At 27.0% G+C, this 10194-nt stretch overlaps 1 protein-coding gene and 1 long non-coding RNA gene across 5 annotated transcripts in view; one reads left to right on the top strand and one right to left on the bottom strand.

Moving 5' to 3' along the window:
- The window catches only part of LOC100568651, a 73308-nt gene that overhangs the window by 855 nt on the left and 62259 nt on the right, over positions 1 to 10194 (top strand). The gene's annotated exons all lie outside the window — the stretch shown is intronic.
- LOC100161219 (kelch-like protein 2) overlaps positions 4307 to 10194 on the bottom strand; it is a 6317-nt gene continuing 429 nt past the window's right edge. For 2 of the 4 annotated variants that reach the window (XM_003243190.4, XM_016802881.2), the window contains exons 2-11: positions 7877 to 8013; positions 7059 to 7287; positions 6810 to 6985; positions 6638 to 6734; positions 6360 to 6516; positions 6190 to 6284; positions 5826 to 6128; positions 5588 to 5731; positions 4631 to 4883; positions 4307 to 4552 (exon numbers count right to left, since the gene is read on the bottom strand). In XM_003243190.4, coding sequence (XP_003243238.1) covers positions 4365 to 4552; positions 4631 to 4883; positions 5588 to 5731; positions 5826 to 6128; positions 6190 to 6284; positions 6360 to 6516; positions 6638 to 6734; positions 6810 to 6985; positions 7059 to 7287; positions 7877 to 7974 — 1740 coding nt within the window. In that variant the 5' untranslated portion in view covers positions 7975 to 8013 and the 3' untranslated portion in view covers positions 4307 to 4364. Of the gene's footprint in view, positions 4553 to 4630; positions 4884 to 5587; positions 5732 to 5825; positions 6129 to 6189; positions 6285 to 6359; positions 6517 to 6637; positions 6735 to 6809; positions 6986 to 7058; positions 7288 to 7876; positions 8014 to 8659; positions 8884 to 10194 lie in introns of those variants that run through there. The other 2 variants (XM_001949023.5, XM_008182908.3) reach the window with 2 other exon arrangements.

The raw sequence follows: 10194 nt of genomic DNA, 5'->3' as shown, positions 1-10194 counted from the left end.
TAACAAAACAACTCCTGAAATAACTTATAACATGTATTATTCTATTATTTGTGAGCTAGGTATAAGTACCTACTTACAAACACCCACCATTGCCCATCAATTATAATTTATCATTAAATAATACCATATGTTTTAGAAAAAGGTATATACTTATTCATCTTATTTAGTTTTTAGAGAATAATATTATTACAAAGTTGGGCAAGTTAATTAAAATAATTAACTCGACAAGTTCAAAGTTAATATAGAAAAAAATATTAACTTAACTCAGTTCAAAAAAAATTAATCTATTTTTTTTAAAATTAGTATGTAAATCACATAAAGAGTGAATGTGTCTTTCTAGTTTCTAAGTTATACATTTTAAAAAATAATTTTATTGAACTTTTATCATAATGTATATACTGTATACCATTTTACTTTTACTTAACTATTATTTAATAATTTAAACTACACTCATCTCAAATTAATAATTAAACAAATATATTTTTTTATATCGTATAGCAATTGAATGTCATAATACGTGAAGATGAGTACATGATCTTCATTGGATAACACCCTGTATTATATTATGTTTAATACCATTAAAACGTAAAAATTGTCAATTTGTAATTTAAAATTATTAATTTTATTAAAAACATTTATGATTGCAATTCGCATAATATATAATTTACAACTTAATAAAATATATATTAATATTTAATATACGCAAAATTATGTTATCAAGAAATAGAACAGAAATGTTTGTGTTTTTGTGTTGGATATTTTTAATTTTATACTGATATAGTAATATTTACGTATAAATGAAAAATTTCAAAATTTTTTTAACTTGATGGATTTTTTTAAAATCAACTGAGAAAATCTAAGTTATTTCAACTGTAAATTAAACTAGTTAAGTTAAAAAGTTAAAAAAAAATAACTTTTTAACAATTTAATGCCCCCCTTTGAATATTAAAGCTACAGACAACAAAATAATGTAAACTAATACAGTTATACAGCTACTTCACTTAATAATGGTTGATCGAGTCTGATTAACAGATTTTAGGTCCAGGAGCTTAGATATAAAAGAGGCCTCGCACAAAATTATAGTTATACATATACATCTGATGGAATTATAGATACCAATATGGTACATAGCTATGGTATAATACCGACACGAATTCATAGGTACTATTATTATTATTATTATTATTATTATTATTATTATATAATTTACACTCGGCAGCTAAAAAAATATTCTCGGGTATGCGTATTTTTCACGTGTAGGTAGGTCGTAGGTGACAATGGTAAAAATGTTATAATAATGTAAAAAAATATATGTCGTATCACTCGAAATCATTATTTTCTCTATAAAAGTTCTTGTTGCGAGAATTGTAAGTGCAAGTATATAATATAAAGTCTGTACTTTTAGGAGGTCGTTTTTGGATATTTCTCGCAGTACTTTTAATTTTTTTTCAACGTCTACTCGATTTAAAAGACTCAAGCTTCACCGCTGTTGACACTACTATATAGGTATTTCAAAATATAACAAAATAGGTATTTTATGTGATAAACTAAAAACTTGGAATTTATAGAGTTTAATGTATCTCGTAATAATTGTTTAAATAAATTATCAACTTTACTAAAAAAATCTCTAATGTATAATAGTCCGGAATTTAATTTAATTTATCCATCAAAACGCCATACGGAATCCGGTAACAGTGAAAATATTTTCAGCTAATAGTCTCGGTGAAGTAAATACCGTAACAATATATTGGATCTGCAGGCTATTGGGCACTTCTGAAAGGCATTTTCACTCTTCACGGTTGAATCTTCGCAGTTCGCTTTCAGATTGTTTTCCATGTTTCCGATCGTTTGTACGCTATAATGATCAGAGTCTGCAGAGACTTAACCACGAAGAGTGAAAACGCCTTACAGAAGTGCCCAATAGCAGTTCCGATATCTTTTTCATCAGTGCGTGGCAGTCCAATAATTGAAGTATAACATTGGTTATTTATCACTATAATACAGGACTATTCAGGACTAATGTGCACTAAAAATAATTAAAATACAAATTTATAATACGCTTTTCTCGTGTACATATATGTACGAGAAACATTTCCATAGATACTTTTCAATTTATTCAGTTACGCAAATCAGTGCCTGTTAAAACAAATTGCATAATATGCAGTGCAGTTTTTCTTCTGAATACGTCATATACATTTTATAGTACATTATAATAATACAGTATACGAAAATTTATATTTTATTTTTAAATATCACGATCTATACACTGCACACGAATTATATATATATTATGGCGTAAGAAAAATTATTTTTGGAAGTCGAAGATAATTATTATAAACACACTGACTATATATTTTGTTTTCCATTGCTCTAAACGAAAATCAATCTCAACTTGTTCAAGGGCCGTACACACTTTGCGTTTACCGAGACATGTAGCTCACCAGAGGACTTCGAGTATGTGGAACTATATTGTCTTACTTATAAAGTAAGTACCTACTTATACATATTAGACACTCATCGTCGTTCTATTAATTTATCGTTACAAGTTTATAGTTTTGAGTTGTTTTATTCACACTACTGTGCACAGTCTTAGGACCCGTTTTACAATCATAGCCTAAACCTCGGTTATGCTTAACCCACCGATTTTACCGGCCGAATCCCACGGTTTAACTTTAGTTTAACTATTGTAATACGGGTCTTTAGTGAAGTAGAAAAATAGTTGTGATACATTATGAGATCACACGGCGTTTAGGATAGGCTTTTTACCTACACCACTGACGCGTTGGTCTGTTTTCCCAGGACTTTATTATACTTTAAATAATTGATAGTTAAAACTTAAAATAACCAGAGTACCATAATACAAGTGAACGAGTAAAACTATTCGTGCAAGTAAAATGTAACAATTATTTAAATTAGTACCTAATACAATAACATTTAAACAATAAATATAGTATTTTATAGTGTGACGAATGATTAATACCTGAAAACATGGTTGGAAAACATTTTTCTTCTAATTAAACGAAACAAAGTTTTATTCGCTTGAATACTATGTATTTTTAAATATATTAAACGGGTTTTAAATTTTTTTAAATAATTTTCTTTTTTAAATTGTTATCAATGCTTTCTTTATAAAATGTATTGCTTAAAAATACAAAATGATAATGTATATTTTTTTTATCAAATTTAAATTTAACTATTAATTAATTTTTAATTTAAACGTCGATTATACGTGTACAGTTTATAGTACACTGTAATAATATAGTATACGAAAACGTATATTTTATTTTTAAATATCATAACCGGTATACACTGCACACGAATTAGATATACATATATTATGGCATAAGAAAAAATATTTTTGAAAGTCGAAGTTTATTATTTTAAACACACTGCCTATATATTTGGTTTTCTATTACTCTAAGCAATAAAAATCAATCTTAACTTATTTCAGACATTTGCATGATTTGTAAAACCATCGTCAACCCATAAATGGGAGTTGTAGGTTGGAGGACCAGGATGAAATCTCATCATAGGCGAGCAACGTACCCGCTGAAAAAACCCGTTTTGCCGAAATCCTGAAATTTGTTATCGATTTATCCTTATGGACGTAATACCTAATTATCTTGTTTTTATTACATTGTGTATTATATTGGTACTTGTTATATTGTTATTTGTATAAAATCATATTGCTATTTGTTATATTTGTATAAAATCATATTGCCATTTGTTATATTTGTATAAAATCATATTGCTATTTTTTTATATTTGTATAAAATCATATTGCTATTTGTTATATTTGTATAAAATCATATTGGTATTTTTTTATATTTGTATAAAATCATATTACTATTTTTTATATTTGTATAAAATCATATTGGTATTTTTTATATTTGTACAAAATTATATTGAATTTGTAAAAAATAACATGTACATTTTTTTGTAATTTTTTATATTAAAAATATAATTTAAAGAATACAACTATAAGAACATTATAATATGGTATAAATGGAATAAAAAAAATATTTATTTTCCTAACCATTCTGTTGTAAAATAGGTGTGGAAACGTGTAGCGTGTATATACTTTATCATTAATAGTAGGTACCTACTTCATATTTTAATCGGTTAAAGTATAAATTACTTATGATAAACCTTTAATTTAAATGTTCAATTTTAGCAATGGGTAATTAAAATAGAAATTAAACAAACTATACATTTTTAGCAAATCATTATTTTAAAATGTTCGTTATAATTTACCATTTAATAAGACATTCAAAAACAATAAGATAAATACAAAAATCAATTGATATACAATGTAACAATATACGAAATCATTTATTTATTGTATCAAGGAAAAATCATGAATGCTATTGACTTTTAAAATTTCGATGCCTGTTAATGGCTGCTACTCCTGCTGAAGTATGTAAAAATTCCGTTGACGCTGCGACTATTGTCCAGGAATTGGTTTCAGGGCTGTAAAATTCTATAGAATGCACAAAAAAAGTGTCGTCGAGTCCACCAATGACATACAATAAACCGTTTAATGCAACAACTCCTATGTTGAAAATTAAGTTGAATTCAATATATTTAGAATAAAAAAAAATGTTTCATAAATATTTCTACGAGAAGTTACCTGCTTGTCTTCGAGGCTTATGCATGTCCGCAATAGTACTCCAAACTCCCGTACTTGGTCTGTATGCTTCAACACTACTCAGAGCTTTTGATCCATCTTTACCACCCACAGCATACAGTACACCGTCTAAAACTCCTGCTCCAACACCATCGCGACACACAGACATTTTTGCGACGGGTGTCCATGTATCGAGACTGGGATCGTAACATTCCACAGTGTCTAAAGCCTGTGATAATTTGTTATGTCCCCCTACCTAAAAAATTCAATTTATACAAATTGTGGAGTAGTATTATATAGTATTATTGCCTATTGTTTTTAATAAAAGTGATTGAGTACATATTTATGAAAAGTGGAACAAATACACAACTATTATTTTTAACTACAAAAATGTTATAATAAATCTTTAATTTGCTTATCAAATTATAAAGAAGCTTGAAAATCATAAGAAATTAAAAATTAATCTTTAAGAAATAAAATGGATTATTTTTTGATAAAAATGAAAAAATCAAGCTATATTCAATACCTATTTAAAATATACATTAGATAAAGTTTAATTACTTTAATACATTTCGTATTAGAGTCTTCAATAAACAATATTAATAACATATAGTTATAAAAATAAGATTACTTTTATATTAAGTTTTGAATAAATCTGTTACTACAATGAAATCGTGTTTTTGTGCCTTCTATATAAGGTAAGTTTGTAGATCAATGAAAATGAATCAGTCTCTGTTGAAATTATTGAACCATTGCATTTTTAGGGTATATAACCAAGTATATTTTATATTAGTTTGTTACTTATTAATTATTATCAATTTAAAATTTTAATCTATTGATTTATTTTATTTTATGGATATTAAATTTCTTGAGTCTTTATTAGAAAAATTTTATTTTTTTCAATCACAATTATTATTCTGACAAATTTAAAATCATAAAAAACAATATTAGTTTACCTACCGCAAATAAAATATTATTCAGGACTCCTACCCCGTGATAGGATCTTGCAGTAGACATACTTGATATCATACGCCATTCTTGAGTATGGATGTCAAAAACTTCTGCATTAGATAATGAATCATCAAAAATATTCCATCCACCGACCTTTAATGTATTACATAATTTATTGTTACAATTTTACCTTTTTTTATAACAGAAATAACGAAAAATTCATAAGTTATAATTCATCATTACTTACGGCATATATGTCATTATTGATAACACCAACTCCCAAAGCATCTCGTTCAACTAACATTTCAACACTTGGTCTCCAACAGAGTGATTCCGAAGACAAATCAAGCACTTCGACAGACCGAAGAGTATCACAATATTCTGCGGAACCACCAACAGTAAACACTAAATTATCGTTAACTACTGCTGCACAACCTCGGTGACGGATTGTAAGCAGTTCTGGTCCAAAATGCCATTGTTCCGTTTTTGGATCGTACCATTTTGTACGATTTCTCAATTCAATATCAACTCCACCAATAGATAATAAAACCTGTTATATTTACACTAATAAATAAATTGGAAAAAGAAAAAAAATTATAACAGAATTATACTTTATCTCCATGTCTAGGTTTATTCCGGATGTTTTGTGGAATAAGCTCTGAATTGAATATATGACAATTTAATGCCTCACTTATGTAATCTTTACCTTAATAAATTATAAATATATATACATATATATAAATTAATCCACAGTATAAGTATATTTAAAGAGAAAACTTACATTTTAAACAATTCTTAATAAGAGGTTCCTCAACTACTTTATTTAATATGTAATTCTTCGATGTTAAAGGTAAACGTACGTGTTCCATTAATTGGGGTAAAATACATTTTCTTGAACCCAACTCATGTTTTACCCAACGAATAACACTTTCAAATACCTTAAAAAATAAATATACTTATATTGTATTAATTAGTCTTCATATAACATATCCCAAGGTTATTGAATTCTTTTTTTTGCCAATACGAAAATATAGCAATGATTAATTTTAGTTTGCCTACTTCTTCTTCGGATGGAACTATAATTTTATCACTGGAGATCAATTTAACCACTTGTTCCGATGATAAAGATAGGAATTCGTCACCACCAACAACTTCTCTGTGAATCGAAATATAACAACAACAAATAATATGTCCTTATAGAGTCATCATAATAATAAATAATATTTCTTACGAAAAGTGCTGCTGAATATATAATTCTGAACTCGTTATCAATTTTGTACAGTCATATGTATCAGCTGTTGCGTTTATACCAATACAATTTTTTGGGCAGAGTTGTGACTCTAATAAATCACAACATACGTCTTTTACTTCTTGTAACTGCAAGATATTTGCAGCTTGTAATAAAATCTAGAGAAATAGACGATAAACAATTTAAATGATTTTGATTTATGTATAATAAATCCAATTTTTATTGTATTACCTGGACATTTTCTTTGGTGACCTCGATAGCCCCCGAATATATAAAGTTTACCAACATCTGTAAAGCGGTTGAGTCTATCTCTCTCATTACGACAAGTTCAGTATTCTTTTCTGAAAATTTGGTGAACATTGCATAGAAATATGGACTAGCCGATGCCAAAACCACTTTATGTGCGATTATTATTTTGTTATCGTCTGTTTTTAGTTTAACGTCACAAAAAAACCCATCTCTAAAACGAAAACAATTGTTACTCATATTTATCTAGTATATAAACAGCGTTTTAGATAAAATTATCGAGACAAAAATGTTTTTATCTTATCTAGAAAAAACAAATACGCAATATATTTTTATCTTATCTAGATCAATAAAACTTGATTTCACTTGACTTTTTCCGTTTCGCAATAATTTTTTATTACTATTCTAAATTTAAAACAACGCACCATATGCCAAAATATTAGTGCGCAAGACATCATCCGAACTGCGTATTAGTTTTCTATGTTTACAACTGAACAAAACAACTGTAGATTTTTTTTTAGATTTAATTGTCTGTATTGATTATCGTTTGCCAAAACAATACTACGTAACTCCAAAATGTAATTATTTCAGGAGACACATAAAACTTATTATAAAATCAAACATTGGGAATAGGTGTGTATTACATAACAATTTAATAAGTATAATACATTTAACAATTTCAGTTTTTTCTTATAATATCTGTTATCTTATCTAGATACATTTCAACGAATTATGTGTCATATATTCTAAATAATTTTAAATCGTTTGTGCACAAAACTACGTAATATACATTTATAACTTACTTGCGCAATGTTTGTAACACTTCAAAGGTCTCTGTATAAGACGATATTTTACATGTTTCACCTCTGCTGGATTCTAATTTTTGTCTTTTATTTTGCATTGTAAATGATATATGAGTTCAGGTTCTGGAGTTCTTAAACTAAAAACAGGGCATTCCAAAATAAATTATAAATATCAATAAAAATCGTTAATAATCTTCTATGAAATCATAAGTAATATCAAAAACAAAATTTTAGTTCGAAATTCAACAGAAACCAACAAGTCGTTTTCTTTTATCGCATGCATTGACTATAATTATAATGGCAATATTACGATATTTTACGTAGGAAGAAATCTTAATTAAAACCGTAAATACATTAAATTAGGAATTCAAAAAAAATTAAAATTATGTTGAAAACCTAATAACATTCAAAAAATTAAAACGGTTAACTTTTGAACATATAAAATATAAAAATCTTAAAATAATAAATTAAATATATTATTTTAAATTATAAACCAAAACAATCTAATATCAATATGCCAAATAGAAATTAAAATCGAACATTTGCATATAAATTTTAATTCCTGCAGTAAAAAAACACATTCTTATATTCGTACTAATAAGTCCAAAAAAATACAAAACAAGTAAGCAAAAAATTAATAATTAAAGAATTATAGAATTTTAAAGGTATTATGGAAAACATTTTCTACACCAATATTAACTTAATATGTTTTGAAGTGGTTTTTATAATATTATATTATTATATTACTAGTGAAATATTATTGAATTCAATATTGGTACATACCTTGTAATATCATTTACCTATAAAATGTTTTTAACTTTACTTAAAATCAAAAACTTTATTAAAATTATTTATGATTATTCCAGACTCTAGTATAATTACTGTATTGTAACAAAATATAAAAACATGATTTAATTCAATATAATTCAACACATAAATAATTTTAATAATAAACAACTAATTATTGAACGATGAAACACACGTACACCCGTGCTAGTACTAATAGTTGAAGTGATTGAAAATAAAATTGCTACAGTTTGTGTGTTAATGAATTTGTTTACGAGTTACGATTGTAGTACGTCCAATTTATTGACCTAAATACGTCATACATACATTGCAATTTCTAGCTTACACAGCGATATAGAATATAAAGAGTTATCAACAAGTTATTATGTTCTCCATTTTTCAATTTAGTAAATAATTTATTCAACTTCTGATTTTCAAAATGTTTAAATATACTTATAAAAACAATTTTTTCAAATTCATTAGATTATTAACTGTACATCTGAAAGTTACTTCTTCATATTAGAATTGTTGGCCTCACAGTCCCTCACATACTTTTTATACATTGAGTATAGGACCTATGTGCATCTATTGCCATAATTTTAATAGCGTCTTACCAATTTAAAAATGTGCCGGAATAGTTATAGTAGAACGCAATCTGCGGTAGAGCGCGTACGAAGAGATAGGCCATTGCATTTTTCTACAAATTCACAACTAGTCAAATTGTATTGTCATTAGTCTGTGCACATGACACATATTATATTTTGTTGATAAAAATGTAAAAAAATTAACAGCATTTTGTACGTAAATTGTCTACTACTGTATAATATTTTTATTTAGTGAGTTTAATGCGAAGTCAATAACATTTTTATATTTTTTTAAGATGTTCGAGGTTGCCAGGAAAATGTTTTTTCGAAAGGATAATCCACCGGAAAAGTATGAAATCTGGATGTACAAAATACAACAGTGACGCAACAGCGTATTATATATTGGTTGCTATCGGTTAATGGGGCATGTTTATTGATTTTTATTACTATTTTTTGTCATCAAAATATTTATATATATATAAATGAATGTTTGTGTGTATATTAGACCTCTGGGAAGAAGACAGACTATTTTCGCCATAGGTGGAATACGACAAACTTGGTATAACTTTGATAATTTAGAGTTAAATCATACGCTTACATACAAACGGCACGGCGTTCGCGATCTACCTGTTAATATACCTACTGCTGCGAAGCAGAATTTTTATTCCGGGCAACGGAAAAGTTAAGATAAATTTTGAACACCATACATCGAATATTAATAACGAATTGAACAAAGTCTGAGCCATATAGAGTTGGTACATATTTTAACGAGCAACGAAGCGCACAGGATTAGCTAATTTAGTATATTAATTTAACGACGTTTCGTGAACGCGAGTATAATATTAAGGGGATTCGATACGGTGATTTTCTGTTTTCGTCAATCACACGCGTAACATAGTATTTTAGACGTGTTTTTTGCCAAACATATCAATTGATCTAATGAAATGA

The sequence above is a fragment of the Acyrthosiphon pisum genome, unplaced genomic scaffold (genome assembly GCF_005508785.2).
Source record: "Acyrthosiphon pisum isolate AL4f unplaced genomic scaffold, pea_aphid_22Mar2018_4r6ur Scaffold_21003;HRSCAF=22751, whole genome shotgun sequence".
NCBI lineage: Eukaryota > Metazoa > Arthropoda > Insecta > Hemiptera > Aphididae > Acyrthosiphon > Acyrthosiphon pisum.
This window is presented reverse-complemented; position numbering and strand designations above follow the sequence as displayed.